This window comes from Orcinus orca, chromosome 6, assembly GCF_937001465.1.
Source record: "Orcinus orca chromosome 6, mOrcOrc1.1, whole genome shotgun sequence".
Taxonomy (NCBI): Eukaryota; Metazoa; Chordata; class Mammalia; order Artiodactyla; family Delphinidae; genus Orcinus; species Orcinus orca.
In genome coordinates, this window is record NC_064564.1 from 117,104,240 (window position 1) to 117,129,212 (window position 24,973).

Consider the following 24,973-nt stretch of genomic DNA (forward strand, 5'->3'; position numbering starts at 1 on the left):
TAACCATGCTGCTAACCTCAAAGCTCAGAGGGAGAAGGTCTGGGTTCTGGCCCCCCTCTCCCGGAAGCCGCCTTGGTCCCTGTGCAGAGCTGAGAGAGGCATGCCGGGGGGCAGGGACACTCCCTCTGCAGCTAAGCCCCACCTTACCCAGAACCTGCCTTCTATGTGCCGAATTGGACGGGCTTCCCAGGTTCTTGAAAAGTATTCAGGGGTTCCCTACTTAGAAACCGAAATACCTACACACACCCCCTTTTAAAAAGCATTTTATTATGGAAAATAGCAAATATACACAGAAGTTCTGAGTATTGTATAATAAGCCCCTATTTATCCATCATATGGCTTTACCAGTTACCATCCCATACTTCAGTGTGTGTCTAACACATCAGGACTTTTTGTTTTCAAAACACAGTGACGCTGTCATCACACTTAACAAATCAACAGCAATTCAGCTTCGAATGCGCCCATCCAGCTGGGAGGCACTGATGCCTGCTGGGTCCCTTTAGTGATATGAGCATTGACTGACCAGCAGATTCGGGTGCTGTCGCCCTCATCCGCTGGCCTCATTTATGGCTCCACAGCAATGACCAGTGATGACCAGGGGGATGCTTTTAGCTTTGTGATGATCTGTTTCAATCAGTTGCAGTCATGCTTTTCTCTACTTGTCTTGTCTCATGTCTCATGTCTGGCCTGAGAGCAGCCCCGGGTTGGGTCCTGTGTCCTTTGACGCACCCTCTGGTCTTCCGCGCCTTCTTGCTTCCAGCCACCGTGATGGCCCAGGCTCCTCCACTGCATTTCCTGTCTTAGATCCAGCCTAGCCGTTGCTCCAGGGTGCCACCTTCCTTGGTGTGGAAATGGTGTTTAGACACCCCAATCTGGGCACCAGGGGGTGCTTGTTGCTCCTGGGTTTTCTTTACCTCTAGGGCTTTGGATTACACAGAGCTAGGAAATGGACACTTTTTTACCCCCCCAAAAATAATAAGTTATGAGTTCATATAGATATCTCCCAATGAAAATGTAAGATTATAAGGTTTTACTTCTCTGCGCAGCATGTGGGATCTTAGTACCCCGACCAGGGATTGAACCCACACCCCTTGCATTGGAAGTGCAGAGTCTTAACCACTGGACCGCCAGGAAAGTCCCTCTCTGATCTTACTCATTTCTTTTTCCACCTATGCTGAAAATCTTACACCACTAGCATAATTACTTTTTCTCCTATAACATACATATATTTTCAAAATAGAAAATATTATAATAGATCATATAAATTATCAAATATACAAATTTAAATAACAAGTGATAAATTATATAAAGTAATCTTTGATAAAATAATATGACCATCAAAGATCATTTAAGATTGTGTTGCACTTGCTTTCTCCTTAGGATAAATGCTGCTATGAACACACAGTCACTCCTCCAAGTCACTTGAAGTAACTGTTTTCTCTGTGGCTAGAACATCTACTGATATAGTTAGGTTCCCTACAACTTAAAATGGACATTTCTCTGCCTGAAAACAAATTTTAAATGTTCATTTTGAGCACCTTGTAAACAGTAGACCCTGATAATTATTGTGCTATGAACCTCTCAGACATCGTTCCCTGAGCAAAGGTATCAGTGGGGAAGTTAAGAGAGGTAAAGACACGTGTCCAGATCCCACAGCTATCGAGTGGCAGTGTCAGGGTTGGACCTGTGTCTGTCTGATTTACAACGTCTGCAAATGTTAACACAGGTGCATTTGCCCTTACAGAATGTGCTCCAGCCCAGAAAAACATTTTTAAAAAGTATTTGTGCCATTAAATCAATTTCGTCAGTTTTCTACTTTGTCAGTTATACCAATTCAGAACTTTTGATACTTCCAACCTAGACTCTTTGGAAGGTCATAGATGCTCCGAGCATACAGTGATAACCATGGAGTCTTTCTGAAGGAAAATATGCTTCCCCACAAATATGCGCATCAAGTTTCAGGGCCATCCAGGCTCCCATGGCCTGTCCTTAAACTTCCTAACAGGTCCATGGACCAGGATTCAAAACTCCCAGTTCAGACATTTGGATTAAGTTTTCTCCACCAAATTACCACAATGCAGCTGATATGTAACAACCACACTGCTCCTAGTTTTGTCTGATTTTCCCAGTTTTCTTTTGTGAGAACCAAGGAGTCAGAAGATTGCCTGAGAGAGGAAAAAGCTACAGCCGAGGCCATGCACAGCAAATCCCACACAATCCACAGCAGGGGGACCGAGGTGGCCCAGGCACGCAGGCCAGCCCCTCTTCCAGGTTAGAGTCCAAGGGCTCTTGGGAGATCTGTCAAAGAAAAACCAGACTACACTCCAGTAAAAATGATTAACACACACACACACACACACACACACACACACACACACACACAGCTGGACAGTTGTTAAAGCAGTAAGAAGACTTTTTTTTTTTGGCCGCGCCACATGGCTTGTGGGGTCTTAGTTCCCTAACCAAGGATGGAAGCCAGGCCCCCTGCAGTGGAAGCGTGGAGTCTTAACTACTGGACCACCAGGTAATTCCCCAAAACAGATTTTATTCAGGATTATTGCAATAGGGAAAGAGAGACTTCCATATAGATCTGAGCTCAAGTCCAAATACAGCCTGGGCAAGTGGGGTTTCCTAGCCAAACAAGGGTGAGAGAGAGTCTGTGGATGGAAACTTACTAAGAGGAAACACCAGGGCTTCCCTGGTGGCGCAGTGGTTGAGAGTCCACCTGCCGATGCAGGGGACACGGGTTCGTGCCCCGGTCCGGGAAGATCCCACGTGCCGCGGGGCGGCTGGGCCCGTGAGCCGTGGCCGCTGAGCCTGTGCGTCCGGAGCCTGTGCTCCGCAACGGGAGAGGCCACAACAGTGAGAGGCCCGCGTACCACAAAAAAAAAAAAAAAAGAGGAAACACCAGGGGAGAGGGGGCTTCCGGAGAGACTGACCTAACAGGATTCTTGCTGAAGACAGACCAGGGCGGTCAGCGATCATCGGTGCGGGGGATGGCAGAGGATGGGGACCCCAATCAGAGATCAAGGCGGGGCAGATATGGAGGGTGGGGCATTCCGGTTAAAGCAATTTAGCGAGAGTCTTGCTAAAACTGGACGATGCAGAGTTGAAGAAGAGGTCGGGGAGCCTGAGTAGTTTGGTCAAGGAGAGGCTCTTTGTCAGACCTCAGCCAGTGGCCAAAGCTTTCTAGGCTGAGAGGTTGGTCTCTAACACAGGGTCAAGCAATGAACACAGTGGACAGACCCAGCCAGGAAGCCGGGGCGGATTTTTTTACTGGACAGACAGTGTTAGATTCTCCCAGGCACTTCTGGGCATGCTCGTCCTGTGTCTATCGATCACCTACTCTGTGCAGGACCACGTGAGGCCCTCGCTATTAAATGAAGAGGCAGCCACCCCCATTAGTGAGCTGCAGGCCCCCTTCCCTCTCCTGCCCCCTTCCTTTCCTCCTCGGCTACTATAAATAACACTGCACGGAACGTCCTGGCATGTTCCCCTCCCCCCTATTTAGAATTAGCTCCTTTAGAACAGATTCTTAGAACTGCAGGAGCAGGGCAAAGGTGTGAGTCGACAAGTGCCTTTCCTTGTCACTGGCAGCACCCCTCAACACCTTTGCACCCGGGCCCCACACTCGCCAGCCCAGCCTGCATGGCCTCTTCTTCCCAGTGTCCTGACTCCCTCCCACCTGCAGCCGCCCACCCCTCCCCACCTTTCTCCAGCATCTCTCCATTCACTCTGCGTCACAAAAAATCTGGGCACAGGAAATGGTAGGCGGACAGGCAGACAGACAGATGGACAGCTGTGTATCTGCAGGTTCCCTGTGGCCAGAAAGCCCGGCCCTTCCTTTTCCCCGGGAAGCCCTCAAGGCTGGGCTGGATCTCTTGTCCTGCCCTCCCAGGAATGTGCTGCTGACAGCGAGAAGCCCCCACACTTGGAGGGCGGGACCACCTCATGATGCTCAGGTCCCCCACCCCACCTCGAACCGCACAGCCAGCCGCTGCCCAGTAGCCCGTGGCCCTTTCTATCCCAGAAATCACGCACCCAGTCGCCTATCAGCGCCCACTGCTGAGCTGCAGGCACGGCAGGGGGACGCAGCCTGCCCATTTCCCCAGGAGCGAAAGCAAGCCCTTGTCGAGGCGCCAGAATGCAGCGCACTTAGCACCCAGCCAAGCCCCAGCCCTCCCCACACCCCCTGCACCCATGCCATCTGCCTCTCTTCCCAGGTAGGCAGTAACCTGCACAGGTGCACTGTGGGGACCAGGTCACAGGGCAGCAGCCGACCCTGGGAAAGATGGACTGTCCCCACGTGTGTGTGTGTGTGTGTGTGTGTGTGTGTGTGTGTGTGTGTGTGTGTGTATGCGTGTTTGCACGTGACCTTGGCCCAGCCCGACCCTGGCTGGAAACAGCAGGTGCCTCCTGACCCCAGCTACACCACCTGGAGTTCGGCCAACCTGGAGGAAAGGGTAACGGTAGGAGGCGGGGGAAAGGGTCCCCCCTCAGGCAGCTCTGGGCTGGCTCCAGGCCCATAAATACCGCAGGCCCAGAGCGAGGGCCACAGAGAGGCAGCCACACACCATGGGGCGCTGGGAGCCGGTGGTCTTGGGCCTCGCCTGCTGGCTGGCTGTAGCGAGTGCGGCGAAGGTAAGCGAGAGCCCAGCAGAGGGGTCGGGCCAGGGGAGGGGGTCCCTCTCTCCTCCGCTGAGCCAGACATGGAAACTGGGGACAGGGCCCAGCCAAGGGAAGACAGGCAGAGTCACTGGCAGAAAGAGCCAGACTGAGAAAGAGAACCCGACAACAGACGTATCAGCCTTTCCCAGGCACTTACTCTGCATTTCGTGTTTTGCCCTTCGCAGGATGACTCAGGCTGCCAGATAAAATACTGGGTGCCCAATTCAACTTGAATTTCACATAAACCACGAGTCATTTTTGCTGTATGTTCCACCCAATATTTAGGACATACACTAAAAAAAAAAATCATTATTTATCTGAAATTCAAGTGTAACTGGGCAGCCTGAACTTTTATTTGCTGAGTCGGCAACCTGACCCACAACACCCCTCTGGCTCCTTCCCCTCTCTAGAGATGTCAACGTTGTCCCTCTTTTCCGGAACGGGAGACAGGGGCCCAGACCAGACAAGGGGTTTGCCCAACATCACACAGCCACAGGGGCTGAGCAGGAGCCTGGAACCTGGGCTAGTCCAACCCTGGAGTCTGGCTCGAGGTGTAACCTCCATCTCCCGGTCCCCCACCCGCCTGCTTGCTACAGCTCCCCTCCCCAGTGAGAGTCAGGAGGCCCAGCCAACCCTCCTGGGGCGGCCATACCGTCTGAGCTCCCTCACTGCCCTCCTGCAGCGTGAGGGACACAGGGCGGGGAAACACTTCCAGGGCGGAGCGAACAGCCACGCGCAGAGCGCACCATGCGGGTCCCGCCACCCTTCAAGCTGCTCTCTCAGGCCCTGCTCTTTCCACCCTCTGCCATCCCGAGGTTCGAACCCCTGCTGCCTCGTTCTGGGCGCCGTCTGCCCCCGAGAGAAGGTCACTCTCCTTCAGGGGGAGCTCTTTTCTGGGTGCTGAGGGGGCCCTGGTTCCCTCCGTGTTGCTCCAGAGCCAGCGACGCCCCTCCCCACCGGCCTCGAGGGATGGCCAGGGTCCCCATGCCCTGCCCCTCCCCGGGGCCCTCAGGCTGATCTCAGTCACACAGAGCCACTTCTGAGCTGCTCCCCGCCAGGCGCTGACCTGGCCCGTGCCCTCTCCCAGCAGCCAGGGAGGCTGATCAGGAAAAATGCCTCGAGGCCGGGGGTGTGTGAGGCTCCTCCGGGACAGGAAGCGGGGAGAGAGAGAGACAGGGGCCAGCCTGGGCTTGCCGCCTGGGCCCAACCCCCAGGCACCCGGCAGGTGTTGCTTCCAGCCCCTTCCTCTCCAGTTCCAGCCCACCTGACCCCCACCCAGCAAGGCAGGGGGCCCCTCTCAGCATAGACTTCAGAGGGCAGCTGGGATCCCGCCAGGCCTGGGACGTGGGGCTGCCCTGCCCCTGCCCACCTGGAACCGAGCGCAGCTGAGAGCCAGGAAGCATGGACCTGTGCTCACCCTGGGCCACGGGGTGAAGCGCTGGGAGGGGAGAAGGGCCGGCCCTGAGTTCAGACAGTTTCCCAGCGGTGACTTCAAACAGGAAAGCCTCAGTGTTCCCTCCAGGAACAATGGGTAGATGAACACCAGCCCCCGGGATGCTGGTGAGGACTGGACGCATTGGTCCGCGGGGGGCCGGCTCCGCACAAGGGCTGGATATGCAGCAGCGGTGCCGGCGGCCTTGGGGGGCAGGGTTCTTTCCCGGCTTGGAGCACAGGGGCTGTGAGGACTTGAGGGGACACCGTTGGGGGAAATGAGCGGAGGAGAAAGACGGGCCCACCGCTCAGGGAGCGCACGGCTGGGCGTGAAACATTCAGTGTCCACGGTGCACCCGTCACTGCTGGCAGCTGGACAAGCAAACGGGCCACGAGGGAGATACTGTCGTCACCCATCTTACAGGAGGGGAAACTGAGGCTCAAGGGTATAGGCGGCCACAGCAAGAATCCAAACCTCCACCCCACCTGTCCCGGCCTTCTTGGAAGGCTTTCCTGAGGACACACTGCTTGAACCAGGCTCCTTTGAGATTCAGGGAGCAGGACACCCAGGGGGCGAGTGGGGAGTGAGTCCCCTCCTCAGGCAATGGGGGCAGGTGGCAGGGGCCTCGGTCTCAGGTGCAGATGGGCCCCTCCTTGAAGCTGTCTCTGGGGAGCCTCTGGGCACCCGGGGCCTGCGGGTGGGCTCCCTGCCCCCAGGGGCTGACCAGCCCAAGCCCCCCTGATCTCCCGCCTCCCATCCCAGCTGGGTGCCGTGTACACGGAGGGCGGCTTCGTGGAAGGAGTCAACAAGAAGCTGGGCCTCTTTGGCAACTATGTCGACATCTTCAAGGGCATCCCCTATGCCGCCGCCCCCAAGCCCCTGGAGAACCCACAGCGACACCCCGGCTGGCAAGGTGGGAGTGGGTGAGGGTGGGGCAGGCCCTGTGGCTGGTGGGCCCATCCTCACCCCAACCCCTCCGGCCATCCCCAGGAACCCTGAAGGCCAAGGACTTCAAGAAGCGATGCCTGCAGGCCACCATCACCCAGGACAGCACCTACGGGAAAGAGGACTGCCTCTACCTCAACATCTGGGTCCCCCAGGGCAGGAAGGAAGGTCTGCTCTCCCCACACACCCTCCAGCTCCCCTCGCCCTGCAGGAAGCCCCCAAGTAGCCAGAGGCCCGGTCCCTGCCCCTGGGTTGTGTCTGGGGGCTTCAGAGCTGAACTTCCCTGACATCAGCACAGAGCGGGGAGGGGGCTCATCTGGGGTCCCCGGGCCTGCTCCCCCCCCTCAGTCTCCCGGAACCTGCCCGTCATGGTCTGGATCTACGGAGGTGGCTTCCTCGTGGGGTCCAGCCAAGGGGCCAACTTTCTCAGCAACTACCTGTACGACGGGGAGGAGATCGCCACTCGGGGCAACGTCATCGTGGTCAGTTTCAACTACCGCGTCGGCCCCCTGGGCTTCCTCAGCACCGGAGACTCCAACCTGCCAGGTCCGCCGGGCACCGGGGGCACTGGGTGTGGGAGTGAGCGTGCCCAGCCCCTAAGCTCTGAGCCCAGCGGGGACGCCCCTCGGCAACCCTTGTTCTGAAACAACTCCCGACATCCCCCTAGAAAGGCCCAGAATCCTATCTGCAGAGTGAGGGAGCTGGAGCTGGACCGTGAGACACAGCTGTAGCCAAAGAGAAGAGGTTGCCAGCCAGACCCAGAGAGCGCCGCGGGGAGGGGCAGGGAGGCAAGTGAAAGAGACAGGGGCTGGGACACCGAGGCAGTGACTCGGGACGCGGAAGCCCCAGGACAGACAAGAGGGAGTGTGGCCCAGCGGGAGACAGCTGAGCGGCCCTGGCCCTCCGTGCCCCTTCCCGAGCCTGGGACCCGCTCCCACAGCTCCCAGCCCGCCAGCCTCCTGGGGACGCTGCAGGACGTAATATCCTGGGGCTCCAGAGGGTCTCCGCACAGTCAGGGACGTGCTCATCCCACCCACACGGACAGCGCACCTTGTGTGGGCCCGGCCCCTAGCACCCCGGTCTGGGCCGAGGGTCCCCGCTGAAGGCCCTTACCCTGTCCCCAGGTAACTATGGCCTTCGGGACCAGCACATGGCCATCGCTTGGGTGAAGAGGAACATTGCAGCCTTTGGGGGAGACCCTGACAACATCACCATCTTTGGGGAATCAGCCGGAGGGGCCAGCGTCTCTCTGCAGGTCTGGGGACCCCTAAGGTGTGGGAAGGGGTGATGCAGATAGGGAGTAGGGGGGCTGGAGCTGACGTGTGGGGTGTCCTTGGCCGAGCCCTGGAGACGGGGGTCGGGGGCGGGCGAGGTTGGTGACAGGACCTCTGTGTATTGCAGACCCTCTCTCCCTACAACAAGGGCCTCATCAAGAGAGCCATCAGCCAGAGTGGTGTGGCACTGTGCCCCTGGGCCATCCAGAAGAACCCCCTCTTCTGGGCCAAAAAGGTAAAAGGAGGAGCTGTGGGGGGGGAGGAGCCTTCCTCCTTTCCACTTTCTGTCCTGGACCCCGTGTTCTCTGCCCTGAGCACCGCCTCTCCCCAACCCCCAGATCGCAGAGAAGGTGGGCTGTCCCTTGAACGATACTGGCAGGATGGCCAGGTGTCTGAAGGTCACTGACCCCCGTGCCCTGACATTGGCCTATAAGATGCCCCTGGCAGGCATGGAGTGTGAGTAGGGGCTGCTGGGCGGGGGACACGGGGGCTCCACATTGGGCGCCAGGTCTGATCCTGGCTCTGTCGCCAGCTCGCTGGCGTCCCCAGGCAGCCTGCTGCCACCACTGCCCTTGCAGGCCTCAGTGGCCTCGGCCGTAAGGGGAGGAGGGGCCGTTCTTTCCTCTTGTCTTCGGTGGGTCACGACCCCTTCGAGAAGCTGATGAATGTTTGGTCTCCATTCCCCCAACAACGCACACATGTGCAGTCATCTGTACACAATTTTTGGCAGACTCGTGGACCCCAGACCAAGAGCCTCTGTACTAGACGAACATTCATTCTTTCCTCCACTCATTCGTTCAACAACATTTCCTGAACACCCGCTGTAGCATTTGGCCCTTCCAGCTCTGCTACTCTGTACCCCAGGAAGGTCAGGGGGACCCCAGCAGCAAAATCCTATGAGTGTCAGTCTCATCAGCCCAGTAGGTGAGAATTCTCTCTTGCTCCTTCTTCTAAGGCAAAGCATGATGGGACCCCATTGTTTGTATTTTACCTAATGTGAATTAAACCATAAGTGCTAGGCAAAATGAAACCAAAGCAAACAACATGGCCCCAAATGCAAACCAACTTCATGTCTGAGGGTTCCGCATCTGGGGAGTCAACCAACTGAAGATGGAAAACGTTAAAAAAAAAATTCCAGGAAGTTCCCAAAAGCAAAACTTGAGTTTGCCTCTCGCTGGCAACTATTCACATAACGTGTGCATGGCATTTACAACTATTTACATAGCATTTACATTGTATTAAGTATTATAAGTAATCTAGAAATGATTTAAAGTACGCAGGTAAACGTGGGTAGGTTATATGCAAACACTGCACCATTTTATATAAGAGACTTGAGCACCTGGATTTTGGTGTCCTGGTAGCAATACCCATGGATTTGCAGAAATGCGACTCTATTTCCTTTTGAGCTGAACTGGAGGGAAAACGGGCCAGGCCTAATGAAGGCAGGACAACCCTCCGCCCTAAGCCAGCCATACGGTCCTTTCCAGGTCAGTTCAGGGGTCTCGCGCCATTTCCGGCTAACACACTGGAACCCAGCGCGGAGAGGGGGCACTCTTTCTCCATCGGTCCCCTCAATGATTTCGAGGTCTTCCTCCCCCCTGATTTAGGCCCAGCAAGAAAAGAGGGACAGGCAAGGGACATCAGCTGCAGCGAGAGGACAGTCTTGGTCCCTGGACCAGTGGTTCTCAACCCGGGCGATTTTGTGCCCGGGGAACACGTGGCAGTCTGGAGACACTTTTGGTGGTCGCAGCTGGGGAGAGGGTGTTACCTGGTGTCCAGTGGGCCAAGGCCAGGAAGGCTGCTGAACACCCTGCACTGTGCAGGACGGCCCCTACGACAGAACGATCGGGCCCGAATGTCAGTCGCGAGGAGCCCTGGTCTCCATCAAAGGAGGCAGATCTCCACCGCGGCCTCAGGATGGAGTCAGCTCCTGTCCCGGAGGTTGAGGGGCAGGGCAGGTGGGTACCAGAAGGTGTGAAAACCTGCTGCTCTCCCCCGCTCCCCCCCAGACCCCCTGGTAAACTACCTGGGCTTCCTCCCTGTCGTCGACGGAGACTTCCTCCCCAGTGACCCCATCAACCTGTACGCCAACGCTGCGGACATTGACTACATAGCAGGCACCAACGACATGGACGCCCACGTCTTCGCCAGCGTGGAGATGCCGGCCATCAACAAGGACAAACGGGCCATCACAGAGTAAGGGGGGGGGGGTGGCACAGGGATGGTGCCCCGGGGCAGCTGGGGGAGGCATCGACAGAATGAGGAAGGGAGCACCGTGGCAGGGATGGGGGGGGTCGCCCGTGGCCTTCTGTGGCATAGGGGTGCAGATACCCTCCTGTGGGCATGGGGTGGAGGATCCAGTGTCAGCCTGGACTCTGCAGGGAGGAGTTCTACAAGCTGGTCAGCGGGTTCACCATCACCAAGGGGCCCAGGGGTGCCAACGCCACCTTTGACTTCTACACCAAGCCCTGGGCCCGAGACTCGTCCCAGGAGAACAAGAAGAAGACCGTGGTGCACTTGGAGACCGACATCCTCTTCCTGATGCCCACGGAGATTGCCGTGGCCCAGCACAAGACCAACGCCAAGTGAGGAGGGGGGCGCGGGGCTGGCCCACCTGGGATCACGCACCTTGCCAGCGAGGTCTGGCAGGTGGGTGGCTCCCAGGTGTCCGAGAGGCCTGGGAAAGGCATGCTCAGTCCCCGCCTGTGCCTGCACCATCTACCAGGCCTGACGGGGCGTGAGAGGACCCCTCTTCCCCTCCCAGCCTTGAGGGCTTTACAAAACCCTCCTGTGAGCCTCTGCCCAGTGCAGCCCTGCACGCTCTCCCACACCCCATAGCTCTCCCCATTGGAAAGTCCTTGAGGCTGCCTTCCATCCCTCATGCTGTGTAGAAGGAGGGCAACACTGGGTGATGTTCTCTGCTGTGGGTTTCGAATTTGCCAACTTTCAAAATAAGCCTGTGGCCACATTAAAAACCTCCACATAATAATAGCCGGTGAAAATAAAAAACAAGTTAGGAATGCTTAAAAAGCAGAAAGATAAAATTATACCTAGAAGTCTGGGATGAAAGCTTTGCAATAAATTTAGCTCTGAGGTTCCTATCAGTCAAAGCAAAAAGGGAAACATCTGAGGGCATATATTACCTTGTCCAATCAAATCAAGAATACAAATTCACTTGCAGAGAAAAAGAATCTGTTTTTTTTTTTTTTGCTGTGCCGTGCAGCACGCGGGATCTTAGTTCCCTGACCAGGGACTGAACCCGTGCTCCCTGCAGTGGAAGCGTGGAGTCTTAACCACTGGACCGCCACGGAAGTCACAAAAACAATCTTTCTTGATACTGAATTATGAAAGGAAGACGCCTCCCTATGTTTGGTGGAGGCGAAGAATAAATACAATTGAAATTGTAGAACCCACGAAGTCATAAATTTGGCCACAGCTTTCCTTCCCCCAGGTGTAATGATCCAGATCCTTCCTGAGCCTTTTTTAAAAAAATACTTTATATTTATTTATCTATCTATTTATTTATTTTGTCCATACCACGTGGCTTGCGGGATCTTAGTCCCCCGACCAGGGATTGAACCCGAGCCCTCGGCAGTGAAAGCGCCGCGTCGTAAGCACTGCACCACCAGGGAATTCCCCTTCCGAGTCTTGTGGGAATTCCCCAGACCCTTCTCTGCTCTCCCCATGGCCTTCCCCTGGGGCCCCATCTCCGGGGTGGGCGGCCCCAGGTGAACACCCTGCCAATGTGGGTGGCCTCCACTGCCCTCCTCAGGAGCGCCAAGACCTACAGCTACCTATTCTCCCAACCGTCTCGGATGCCCACCTACCCCCGCTGGGTGGGGGCTGATCATGCAGACGACCTCCAGTACGTCTTCGGGAAGCCCTTTGCCACCCCGCTGGGCTACCGGCCCCAAGACAGGACCGTCTCCAAGGCCATGATCGCCTACTGGACCAACTTTGCCAGAACTGGGTAAGGCAGTGGTGAGGGTGGCCTCCTGCCACCTTGCCCTGCAGGGCTGGGGTCCCTCACTTACACTTAACCTCCCTGAGCCTCGGTACCCCCGTCTGTGTAAGGCTCAGAGCTCCTGGCTGGGCCTCAGGATGCGCACGTGCCCAGCCAGTGCCCAGGAGACAGGGAAGTGCTTACGGGGCAAAGGGTGGAGAACTGCCCAGGAGAGCCGGGGCAGAGCCGGGCCAGGGACCTGGGTCTCCAGCCTGCCGTGAGCCCCTGGGCCCCAGCCAGCTACCCAGCCTTTTTTCTCACTCTGCAGGGACCCTAACATGGGCCACTCGCCTGTGCCCACGCACTGGGATCCCTACACCCTGGAAAGTGGCAACTACCTGGAAATCAACAAGAAGATGGATGGCAGCTCCATGAAGCAGCACCTAAGGGCCGATTACCTGCAGTACTGGACCGTGACCTACCAGGCACTGCCCACGGTGACCGGCGAGGGGGCCACCCCCGCGCCCACCGCGGGCGACTCTGAGGCCACCCCCGCGCCCACCGCAGGCGACTCTGAGGCCACCCCCGCGCCCACCGCGGGCGACTCTGAGGCCACCCCCGCGCCCACCGCGGGCAACTCTGAGGTGGCTCAGATGCCCCTGGTCATTGGCTTCTAATGTCCTTGACCTCCAGAGGCCACAGGGTGTGACCCCACGGCCCACCTTCCCTCCCAAGCTCTTCCTAAATAAAGCTTCATCCCTCTCTGTCTGGCATCTCTTTTTGCTCCCAAGACCCAGCTGGAGGAAGGGGGGCCCTCAGCTCTCATGATAGCACCAGGAGCCCGGCCCAAGGGTTTCACCCTGATCTGTCAGCCCTCAAGCTCCAGGAAGCCGACAGGACCATCATCATTTTGGAGAGGAGGAAACAGGTTCAAAGAAGTGAAGCGTCAGGGCCAGGACTGGGATTCCGGCGTGGATCCCTCCACACAAGGCTGCTGGCTCCGAGGGGCGGGGCTCTGCAGGCGGTGGCCGCCTCTGGACCAGTGGAGCCCAGCCACGGCCAGGTCCTGTGGGGTGCGGGCAGGGGCCTCTGTGTTCTAACTACAGTCTGCCTCCAGCTGGATGCGAGTCAGTGAGAGGGTAAAGCATTGCACTGGAAGGATCAGAAGCAAAGGCTGCAAGAGAACTGGGCGTTGGGCAGCGCCCAATGTCTCTGGCAGAGTCGGGGGGGGAGGAGGCAGAGGTCAGAGTCGGGGTCATCTCCACCTCTGGGAGTCTAGCCCAGGCACATGCCCAAGGTCATCAGAGCAAGATTCAAACCCAGACACTCCACAGCCAGTGCTTGCAACAATGCTGGGGCTTCCTCTCCCCGCTCCCCTCCATTCTTCAGTCACTGTGGGGTGGGGGTGAGGGATCAGAGATTCCGGAGTCCTGAGCAGCTCAGCCTGGGGGCGGGGGGTGGGGGGAGTGGGTGCAGTAGCACCGGGGGTCAGCCGGCCACCCTCCCTCTCCAGCAACAGATAGAAGGCTGAGCCCGGGCAGCAAGTCCTGCAGCCCCACGCAGCAGAGCTGAACAGGGGGCAAACCTGGCCCCCCGAGGAGCAGGGGTCACCCCGAGCTGGCCTGTGACCACCTTGGCGGCTCTGGGCTTCCTGGCCTGGTCGGGTGTAAAGGACGGAAGGAGACAGCCCCTCACTGCGGCGTGGGCTCTCCCGGTCACTAGCCCTGCTCTCGGCCGATGGAGCCCAAGGATGCAATGTATCCCTGCTCTGCACGCACGTGACTTCTGTAAGTGTTTCTACCTGCTGGGTCTGCTCTCAGGAGCCTCCTCTGGGCCTGGACAGTGCTGCAACGCGGTACTTCTCTCCCTTGCTGGGGGAGAGAACAGTTGTGCCCATCATTCAGGAAATCACGTCCCTGGATGGCTGGGCCACGTCACAATGGCCGGCATCCAGGTGTGTGCTCAGTCCCTAGGCTGCACGGGCCTCCCTGGCAGGGGCGAGCCCTGCTGTGTGTCTGGGTGACACCCGCAGCCGTCGGGACAACTTGGGGAGACGCCTCGTAATTCATCTGGCTCTTGCCTTTCCAGGCTTTATCCAGGGGATGAAGCTGAAAATACCAAGGTGCGGGCCAGAGGCCTGTCCAGAGTCCTGGAGGCTCCCTGATGGGCCAAGTGGTAACCCTTTAACTCCTCTCATGATGAAGCCCCGGGGGAACACGCAGGTGAGCTCAGGTCAGAGTCTGTTTACCACCCTGACGAGGCGTGGTGCTTCAGTATGTCGTTGGCAAGGCTGTGCCCAAGCGTGTCTGTGGGTTGGCAGTCTTGGGGGCAACCCCCCTCCCCGCCCCCATGCCTCATCTTTCAACCTTCCCCGCGGGAAAGGTTCAAACAACCCCCCTCCCCGTGACATAACCACAACACAGACTTGGACAAAAAACGCAGCCATTCTGGGGGACTCTGCAAGCTCTAAGGGCTCCGGCCCAGCTAGCCTTTAGGACATAGTCAGTACCAACACAACTGCCTTTGTAAACTGGTGATTGTGTAAGACAGTGGACCTCAGAACCACACAGCCTCTGACTTTATCTTGGCTACAGAGGGACAATGCAGGGGTCCTTCACTGGCAGGAATCAGTCTCCTTACCCTGGCAAACCAGCACTCACCCGGGATTCATCAGACGCCAGCCCAGATGAGTGGCCACCACATGCCGGACAGAGAGAGGCAGGACGCCTTCTAGTGAGTTTCTGGGTGAAATCAATTGTGTGAAGAGTTGCAGAAAATCCTAGAGCTGCTGGAAATCCTAGTTCACAAGAGCAGAAATGCTTAAGGAACGAGGCCCAGCTGCAGCCTTAAAAGCTGCATCACAAACACTTCCCTGCCCCCGACGTGAAACCAGCAGGAAAAGGAATTCTGATGTCAGAGGCAAGGATTCCAGGAGGTCAAGGGTCGATCACAGGGCCCTGGAGGATGCAGAGTCCCCTGATGTCCATAGTCCACTGGCTAATAATGACCCCCTGGCCTGTTCCTTCCCACATTGCACTTTTTGATCTGTTGACAATTTCTCCCCACTTACTGCTGATGAAATTCCAGAGTTTGACCTTGAAATCTACAAGTGGTAGACTGGTGGTCAAGACACTCTTACAGGACAAGGAGAAAATGCTCCCTCTTCCTGGAAAGCTGTAGAAATCAGCTTGTATATGTCAATCCCAGTCTACTATATATAATATAGATAACTAACAAGAACCTACTGTATAGCATTCTGAACTCTACTCAGTACTCTGTAATAACCTATATGGGAAAAGAATCTAAAAAAGAGTGGATATATGTATAATTGATTCACTTTGCTGTGCAGCAGAAATGAACACAACATTGTCAATCAACTATACTCCAATAAAAATTAATTTTAAAAAAATATTTTGCCAATAAGAAAAAAAAGAAAAGCAGCTTGGGAGGAAGTTATTTTTTAAAAAACTGGGATAAAAATATATATAACATAAAAATGTTAATTTTATAAACAAACATTTATTTAAATATGAAATTATTAAATAGATTATTTATTTATTTAAAGATTTATTTATTTATTTGGCTGTGTCAGGTCTTCATTGCGGCTCTCGGGCTTCTCTGTAGTTGTTGTGCGCAGGCTCCAGAGCGCACGGGCTTAGTAGTTGCGGCACGCAGGCTCTCTAGTTGTGGCCCACAGGTTTAGTTGCCCTGCAGCATGTGGGGATCTTAGTTCCCCGGCTAGGGATCGAACCCACGTCCCCTGCATTGGAAGGCAGATTCTTAACCACTGGACCACCAGGGAAGTCCCAAATATTTTATTTTTAAAAGCATGATTCAGTGACATTAATTCTATTCACACTGTTGTGCAACCATCACCACTATTTCCAAAACTTTTCATCACCCCAGATAGAAACTTTATACCCATTAACTCCCCATTCCCCCCCCCTCCACCCCAGTAATCTCTTCTACTTTCTGTTCCAATCAATTTGCCTGTTCCAGATATTTCTTACAAGTGGAATCAGTGTTTTCAAGGTCCATCCACGTTGTAGCATGAATCAGAGCTCCATTCCTTTTTACGTCTGAATAACATTCCTATGCATACCGTTGACGTACAATTGTGCACAGTATTCTCTCATAATCCGTATTTCTGTAAAGTCGGTAGTGATGTTCCCACTTTCGTTTCAGGTTTTAGTAATTTGAATGTCTTTTTCCCCTTTTTTTTCTTTAGTCAATCTAGCTAAAGGTTTGTTAATTTCACTGATTGTTTTTCAAAGAACCAACTTTTGGTTTTGTTGATCTTCTCTGTTTTTCTACTCCTCTGTTTTGTTTCTCTCCCCTATAATCTTTATTATTTCCTTCCTTCAGCTAGCTTTGGGTTTAGTTTGCTCTTTTTCTAGTTCTTTAAGGTGTAGAGTTAGGTTACTGATTTGAAATCTTATTTTTTAATGTAGGCATTGACAGGAGTAAAGTTTCCTCTGTGTACTACTTTTGCCGCATCTTATAAGTTTTTGGTACATTGGTTTTGATTCATCTCAAGGCATTTTCTAATATCCCTGTGACTTCTTCTTTGACCCACTGGTTGTTAAAGAGTGTGTTGTTTAATTTTCACATATTTATGAGAATTCCAGCTTTCTTCTCCTGTAGATTTCTGGCTTTATTCCACTGTGACTGGAAAAGATGCTTTGTATGATTTCAATCTTTTAAAAATTACTGAGACTTGTTTTGTGGTGTAATACGTGGTCTATGCTTGAGAACACGCCACATGTTCTTGAGAAGGTGTGTTCTCTGTTATATTCTATACGCGTTAGCTAGGTCTCATCTGATGTCTGGGGTTGTTCAAGCCCTGTTTCCTTACTGGTCTTCTGTCTGGTTGTTCTAGTCATTATTGGAAGTGAGGTCTGAAGTCTCCAACCGTGTATTTCTCTCTTCAATTACATCCATTTTTGCTTCATGTGTTTTGGAGATGTGTATATGTTTACAATTGTTCTATATTCTTGATGGATTGAACCTTTAAGCGATATATACTTTCTCTCGTTACCTTTCTGACTTAGTCTATTTTGTCTGATAATAACATAGCCGTTCAGCTACCTTTTGTTTACTATTTTCACAGAATATCCTTTTCCATCCTTCAACTTTTTCATATCTTTGTAGATAGGTTTTTTAAAAATCCATTTTCTCACTCTGACTTTTAATTGGAGAGTTTAACCCATTTACATTTACAGTAATTACTGATAAGCATTTTCTTCTTCCATTTAGCTATTTGTTTGTATAACTGTATGTCTTCTACACTTTTTGTTCCTCAATTCCACCACTATTGCTTTTTAAGGATTTGATTTTTTTTTTTAATTAAAAAAAAATTTTTGTTTTTGGCCACACCTCGCAGCTTGTGGGATCTTAGTTCCCTGACCAGGGACTGAACCTGGGCCCTTGGCAGTGAAAGTGCAGAGTTCTAATCACTGGACCGCTGGGGAATTCCTTTGGTTGATCTTTTTTTAATAGTGCACCATTTTGACTCCTTTCTTTCCTGTGTATTTCTAAAAAAATATTTTCTTACTGATTGCCTTTGGGATTACAAGGAACATCTTAAACTCGTAACAGTCTAGTTTGAATAATACCAAATTAGCTTCAGTAGTATACGAACATGCAGCTCCTCTGATCTCCATCCCTCCCCCTTTATGTGGTTGTTGTCACAGGTTATGTCTTTATACATCCTGTTCCCATTAACACACTTATACTTATTGTTTTATGAATCTGCGTTTTAAGTCATATAGAAAAAAAAAGAAAAGGTACAAACAAAAGTGCAACAATACAGGCTTTTAGAATTACCTATTAGTTACCTCACCTAGTGTTCTTTACTTTTTCACATGGCTTGGAGTTACAGTCTAGTGCTCTTTCATTCAACCCAAAAGGCTCCCTTTAGCACTCCTTGTAGGCAGGCCTATTAATAACAAACTGCCTTAACTTTGTTTATCCGGCAACATCTTAATTTCCCTTCATCCTTAAAGGAGAGTTTACTACATACAGAATTCTTTTTCTTTCAACACTTTATTTTCTATTGTTTTTGGCCACACCGCTTGGCATGTGGGATCTTAGTTCCCTGACTGGAGATTGAACCTGTGCCCCCTGCAGTGGAAGCACACAGTCCTAACCACCGGACTACCAGGGAATTCTCATCTTTAAACACTTTAACTATGTTACTCTACGGCCTTCTGGTTGCCATGGTTTCTAATGAAAAAAATCAGCTGTTAATCTTATTGTGGAGGGACCCCACCCCACCCCTTGCATGTGATTGTTTCTTTCTTGCTGCTTTCAAGATTTCCTTTTTGTCTTTCAACAGTTGTGTTGTAATGTGTCTTGTGTGGCTCTCTTTGAGTTTATCATGCTTGGAGTTCATTGAGCTTCTTAATGTGTAGATTTATGTCTTTGATCAAATTTGAGATGTTTTCAGCCATTATTTCTTCAAATAATCTCTCTCCTTCTGGGACTCTCTTTATGCATATGCAGTTACATTGGATGGTGTCCCCACAGTCCCTCTGGGTCTGTTCAATCTTCTTCATTCTTTTTCCTTTCTGCTCCTCAGGCAGAATAATGTCAACTGCCTTAGTTCACGGATTCTTTCTTCTGACTGCTCAAATCTGCCACTGAACCCCTCTAGTGAGTTCTTCATTTCAGTTATTGTACTTTTCAGATCCAGAATTTCCACTTGGTTTATTTTTATAATTTCTATCTCTTTACTAAATTCCCTATATGTTCGTACATTGTTCTCTTGATTTCCTTTAGTTTTTTTGTCCGTGGCTCCTTTTTGCTCGCCGAACATATTCAAGACAGCTGACTTAATGTCTCTGACTCGTAATTTTAATGTCTGAGCCTCCTCAGGGATAGTTTCTGTCCAATTCTTTTTTTTTTTTTCCTGTGAACAAGCCCTATTTTTCTGTTTCTTGATACGCTTTGTGATTTGTTGAGACCTGGATATTGAGAATTATAATATCGTAACTCTGGAAATCAGATTCTCCCCCTCCTCAGGGATCGCTTCTGTGGCTTGAGGGCTGCCGTCTTCCATTTCTGTAGTGACTTTCCCAAACTGTTTTTGCAAGGCCTATATTCCTTGTTGTGTAGTCACGGCAGCTTCTGCCCCATTGTCTCAGGGGGTCAGTGTGTGACCTGACAGAGATTTCCTTAACAGCTGAAGTTCAGCAGCCGTCACCCTTCATCAAGCACTCTCCTGGTTGTTGTGTCTGATGAGGTTCCAGAGTCCCAAAATTGTTGATTCTGATAGTTTTTTTTCCCCAGCTTCATTGTTGTTTCCATGGAGAGACTGATCTTTACTCCACCATTTTCTGTTAAAACATTATTTTTATTTATTTAAAAAATATTTATTTATTTGGTTGCACTGGGTCTTAGCTGTGGCACGCGGGCTCCTTAGTTGTGGCATGCGAACTCTTAGTTGCGGCATGCGTGTGGGATCTAGTTTCTTGACCAGGGATCGAACCCGGGCCCCCTGCATTGGGAGTGCGGAGTCTTAACCACTGCGCCACCAGGGAAGTCCCCAAAACGTTGTTTTTAAAAACACTGGAATTCCACAGGTTGCTGCTATGCCGTGTGAAAGCGCTTCCAAATTCAAATACCAGGGGTTCTGAGGGGCTGTCTCAGCTCATGGCCCAGTTTAATGATACTGAAGTGAACATCTGCTCTGTGAAAGGTGGACTTCTCTGTTTCCTTAAGTGAGCCAGAGAAGGGTGGCTGGCCCTTCTTGCTTTTCCTGCCCTTCTTTATTTCCTGTGTAAAATAAACCAATAACCCTGCAAGACTTCCTATTTGAACATGGAATGTGAGACTCTGTATCTCACTTCAATGAGCACAGGCAATGAAAGAACAATACCACAGCTCCCAGGCTATAGTAGAAACAGGATTTTAATATAATATTCAAGTCTAGCATTTGCTATTTACAACAAATAAATATTGCCCCTCCCCAACTGGTAAACATTTTTTTTCACCTTTTATACAAATATTCAATCCCCCTCCCCTCCCCCCGAAACCCTCCTTTCCCACCAATCCCCGTCTCGTGTGGTCTCGTAAAGCCCAGGATACAGTGGTGGATGGCACTTGCAGTGTCACGAAATCTGACATCAGTGGGACTTGGCCGAGACCGTCCTCACTCACCGGTTAAGAGTGTGGTCCGTGAAGGGGGTGTCTCTCTCCTCTGCCAGGGGAGGGCTGGAGTGGGCAGTGGGCGAGACTCCCTCCCTTTCAGTTGGCCCTGATGATGGAATCTTTGGTGCAGCCTGAGGAAGGCCACGATGGTGGGAGGAGAGAACTGCAGTGGTCAGACCCGGTGGATGAGTAGTGCCCTGGGGTGCCCATGGGCACAGGTGGCAGTGGCCCACACCTGGGAAGGTGTGAGGGAAGTGTACGGAGGGCAGTGCCCGGCGGCATGCAGGGCTCCCTGCCCATTGGCAGCGCTCCTTGGCAAAAGTCAGCTCGTCCTCTGGTTCCAGAGAGCAGAAGGCACCTTAGGCAGCGAGTGGTCCAGGGGAGGCCAGGTCAGCCATCGACGGGCAGGCGTCAATCCTGGCAGCAGGAGAGGTTCAGGGTGAAACTGGAGTCTGGGGGTGGCCTGGGCTGGCAGCTTGGGCGCAGGTGCCCACCTGGCCTGAGCCACTGTAGTCTGTAAGTGCTTAGTTGCCCAGCCAGCTAGACCCTGGAAAGGGCGGCTCTGTGGCTGGCCAGCTAGGGACAAGTTAGAAGATGCCCTTGGCAATCTTGAGTCCCTTCTGCTTCATGCGTGGGAGGGTAGAGCTGGCTCCATGCCTGACCTTTGCCCCCTTGGTGAAGGTCCGTTTCTTTAGGACAAAGTCATAGTTGGCAGTAGAGTTCATGGCGTAGAACACGTTGGCGTTGTCAGGGATCTTCAGCTCTGGTCGGGGAGGGGCAGAGGGTCAGCTGTGCTTATGCGGGCCCCACTGGACACCCCACCACTTGAGAGCCCCCAGGAGGGCAGGCCTGATCCAGACACCTGAGACCCCTCAATGCAACTCCAGGACCACTAAGGACCCCCCTTAATGACACCTGCCTGGGACAGACTCTGCTGAGGCACTGAGGGACTTCCCTGGTGGCACAGTGGTTAAGAATCCGCCTGCCAATGCAGGAGACACGGGTTTGATCCTTGGTCTGGGAAGATCCCACATGCCGTGGAGGAACTAAGCCCGTGCGCCACAACTACTGAGCGTATGCTCTAGAGCCCGCGAGCCACAACTACTGAGCCCGTGTGCCGCAGCTACTGAAGTCTGCACGCCTAGAGCCCGTGCTCCGCAACAAGAGAAGGCACCGCAGTGAGAAGCCTGCGTACCACAACAAAGAGTAGGCCCCTCTCGCCACAACTAGAGAAAGCCTGCACGCAGCAACAAAGACCCAGCACAGTCAAAAATAAATAAGTAATTAATTTAAAAAAAAAAAAGAAAAAAGGAACTCAAAAACAAAAAGGACTCTGGGGACTTCTCTGGTGGTGCAGTGGTTAAGAATACGCCTGCCAACGCAGGGGACATAGGTTCGAGCCCTGGTCCAGGAAGATCCCACACGCCGTGGAACAACTAAGTCCATGCGCCACAACTACTGAAGCCCGCGTACCTTACAGCCTGCGCGTCACAACTACTAAGCCCATGCACTACAACTACTGAGCCTGAGTGCCAAAACTACTGAAGCCTGTGCACCTAGAGCCTGTGCTCTGCAACAAGAGAAGCCACCGCAATGAGAAGCCCGCGCACCGCAACGAAGAGTAGCCCCTGCTTGCCACAACTACAGAAAGCCTGTGTGCAGCAACGAAGACCTGACACAGCCAAAAATAAAAATAAAAATAAAATAAAAATAAAAATAAAAAGGACTCCGATTCCAGGAAGCCCCACCTCAGTCTGCAGCTGGCAAAGGGTCATCCCATCCTGCCCCTGCTGCCTTCACTGATCAGGAGGTCCAGCTGCAATAAGCTTTCTAGAACCTAGATCACCTCCCTGGAATCCTGCACAACTCAGGACAAGGGCTCTGGGGCCAAGTTAAGGGCGGGCTTTGCCCCAGGCCTCCTGCACAGGGTTTCATAGGGTGCCAGGATCCCAGCAGGTACTTGCTCTTGGCTCTGTTTCCCACCCTCTCCTCTGGCCTTGAGCCTGTTACTCTCCACTGCTGGGCTGGAACATGTGTGCTCTGGGCTCCATCGTGTGGCTCTTACTCTGGTCCTCAACCTATCTAGGTCTCAGGCTTCCTCTTCTGTAAGATGGGGGTCCCACCTGCCTTGCTTACCTCACCAAAATGGTGCAACAAGGTAAGAGAGGATTTAGAAAAGAACTTCTAGCGATCGTGGCGGGTCATTGCTAACTGTCTGGGTAATGGCTGTGAATGCGGGATCAGCTCATGGGAAAGGAAAGAGTGATGATAATCTTTGCAGTTATGGCACGTCTACAGCACACGTACACACATGAGCATATAATCCATGTATATATGGATCAACTCACTACCTATTTTATCTCCATTGTGGGGATGGGAAAAGAGGCACAGAGGACTTAAGGAATTTGCCCGAGGTCTACAAGCCGTAGCTGTCTGGTTCCAAGTCTGTGCTTGTTTTCGATCCTTTCCCTTCCCAGTTTTTAGAATACCCAGCTGCTCCCTAGTAGCCTCTGTGTTTAGTATCTACTATGGGCTGAAAGTTGGTGTCCTCTCTAAATTTGTTGAAATCCTAACCCCCAATGTGATGGGATTAGGAGGTGAGGCCTTTGGGAGGCCATTAGGTCATCAGGGTGGAGCCCCACGAATGGGATTCGTGCCCTTATGAAAGGGACCCCAGAGAGCTCCCCACGCCCTTCCACCATTTGGGTTCACAGTGAGGAGTCAGCCGCCGGCAACCCAGAAGAGGGCCTTCACCAGAACCTGCCCATGCTGGCACCCTGATCCTGGACTTCTAGCTCCAGAACCAGGAGAAATAAATCTCTGTCATTTAGAAGCCACCAGTGGTGGTGTTTTGTTATAGCAGCCAGAACGGACTAAGACAGTGTCATACGTTCACGGATTTTCACAAATTCGACGCTTTAATCCACGGTAGTCGTGATCTTTTCTGAAGCACTCATTTCCCATCTTAGCCAGAAAACGCCCTTTTGTACGGCCTGTGGGCTCGGCCATCTAGCTGCCTGGCCCCAGGAGAACAGGCTTTTCTCTCCCCTCCTCAACGATGCTAGCACTGAACGAGGTCTCCCACTGACTGTTCACGGCCACGGAAGGGCAAGGGACAAGGGCCCAGCAGCCACCAGGGGCCAGTGAGGAGACGCTGGGGGCATCCAGAGCTGCCCCTAGGCAGGTCTGTGTGTGGACAAAGCCCACGCCCACCCTGGTGGCACGTCTTCCGGGGTGGTGGGCCTGGGGCACGGTGCTCCCTGCCCCCCGGCCCCATCGCCCGCCTGACCGGCCCTGACTTACTTCGATCGTCCGAAATAACCTGCACCAGCTCGTAGTCTTCTGGCTCATCCTCATCCAGGTTGTGTTTGTCCATGGCTTTGCGGATGACAGCTGGAGCCTTGTCCTGGCTGGTCACCTGGACGGGGTGGGGGACAGGCCGTCAGGGCAAGGGTCTGGTGTAGCAGCCAAGGGCCCACAGAGCTGCCGCGGCGCTGTGCGCACAGGGGCTCACGGCCTCTGACCCGAGGCTGGGTCCAGGGGGGCTGCGCCTCCTTCTCCTGGCCCTCTGGGGAAGCCTCCATGGACCCCAATCACTTACCCCCCAACTCCTGCAAGCCTGCCACCTCCTCCCAAACCCACCTAGGGCAACTGCCTGCCCCCGGGGCTGCTCCCCTTAACCGTCCCCCTTGACCCTGCCCATCCGGGACAACGGTATCATTGCACCTGGGTGCAGACGGCATCTAGTCCCAGCCCTGGAGGTGAGAGAGGAGCAGCTGGCTGGATGCCCAGTGGCCGCCTATGTGCCAGGCCTCCACTGGCTGGAGGCTGCAGTGGTGGAGAGTGCAGGCCGAGCCCTGCTGCCTCGACCCCAAGGGTCAGAACACAGGCGGGTCTTAGACTCGGGGTGACCCAGGTGACGGCGTTAATGGGGCATCTGACCCAGTGTGGGAGGATTCTGGGGGTGCAAATGGCTCACTGGCAGCCTGAGTTCTGGAGGATGAGAGGAGTCCCCCCAGCCCCCAACCCCCCCTCAACATACACAGTGTTTGTGGGCAACTCCCACTGGCAAGATCTCGACACCTCCAACGATCCCCGGTGTCTGACACTGCCGGCCACCTCCGTGGCCACCAGCCTGGTGCAGCCATTGCTACCCACCCTGGATTGCAGCCGCCGCCTCCTAACTGGCCACCCTGCAACTGCCGGCACCAGCCCATCACCCACGGAGAGGCCGGAAGTCACTGCTGCCCCTCCTGTGCTCCAACGAACAGTGTTTCCACCTGTCTCGCGTGAGATCCAGGCCCCCGACGCTGGCCTGCTCTGCTGAGCCCTACTCTTCCCCCGACCCCTGCTCCTTCACTGCGGACCTCCTGCTTCTCCTCCAAGCCCCAGGCACACTCCCGTCCTGGGAGGCTGCACGCTGCTCCCTCCTTCCCCCCACACTCAGGCCCTTTATGGGTGAGGTCCTGCCCCACTGCTGCTGTAAACCCCTAGTCCACCACCCCGGCACGGATCACCATCGACACACTAGCTGTTTTTTTGTTGTTTTTTTCTTTTGCG

At 53.6% G+C, this 24,973-nt stretch overlaps 2 protein-coding genes and 1 long non-coding RNA gene across 16 annotated transcripts in view; 2 read left to right on the plus strand and 1 right to left on the minus strand.

Moving 5' to 3' along the window:
* Window positions 1-249: 249 nt before the first annotated feature.
* The window catches only part of RALGDS (ral guanine nucleotide dissociation stimulator), a 67,059-nt gene continuing 42,335 nt past the window's right edge, over window positions 250-24,973 (minus strand). For 4 of the 14 annotated variants that reach the window (XM_049711766.1, XM_049711770.1, XM_049711760.1 and 1 more), the window contains 3 exons: window positions 23,717-23,831; window positions 14,923-15,059; window positions 3,427-10,150 (listed from right to left, as the gene is read on the minus strand). In XM_049711766.1, coding sequence (XP_049567723.1) covers window positions 9,923-10,150; window positions 14,923-15,059; window positions 23,717-23,831 — 480 coding nt within the window. In that variant the 3' untranslated portion in view covers window positions 3,427-9,922. Of the gene's footprint in view, window positions 2,299-3,426; window positions 10,151-12,859; window positions 14,134-14,922; window positions 15,060-19,150; window positions 21,177-23,716; window positions 23,832-24,973 lie in introns of those variants that run through there. The other 10 variants (XM_049711767.1, XM_049711773.1, XM_049711772.1 and 7 more) reach the window with 8 other exon arrangements.
* CEL (carboxyl ester lipase) lies at window positions 4,576-12,939 on the plus strand. The gene is made up of 11 exons (XM_033426871.2): window positions 4,576-4,641; window positions 6,863-7,013; window positions 7,091-7,213; window positions 7,394-7,591; window positions 8,170-8,300; window positions 8,447-8,554; window positions 8,658-8,775; window positions 10,329-10,515; window positions 10,701-10,904; window positions 12,092-12,289; window positions 12,591-12,939. Exons 1-11 carry the CDS (start codon window positions 4,576-4,578, stop codon window positions 12,937-12,939), a joined length of 1,833 nt encoding a protein of 610 aa, XP_033282762.1.
* LOC125964896 (uncharacterized) lies at window positions 13,998-23,195 on the plus strand. The gene is made up of 3 exons (XR_007478231.1): window positions 13,998-14,049; window positions 14,351-14,484; window positions 23,128-23,195. It is a non-coding gene; the product is annotated as an uncharacterized LOC125964896 (long non-coding RNA).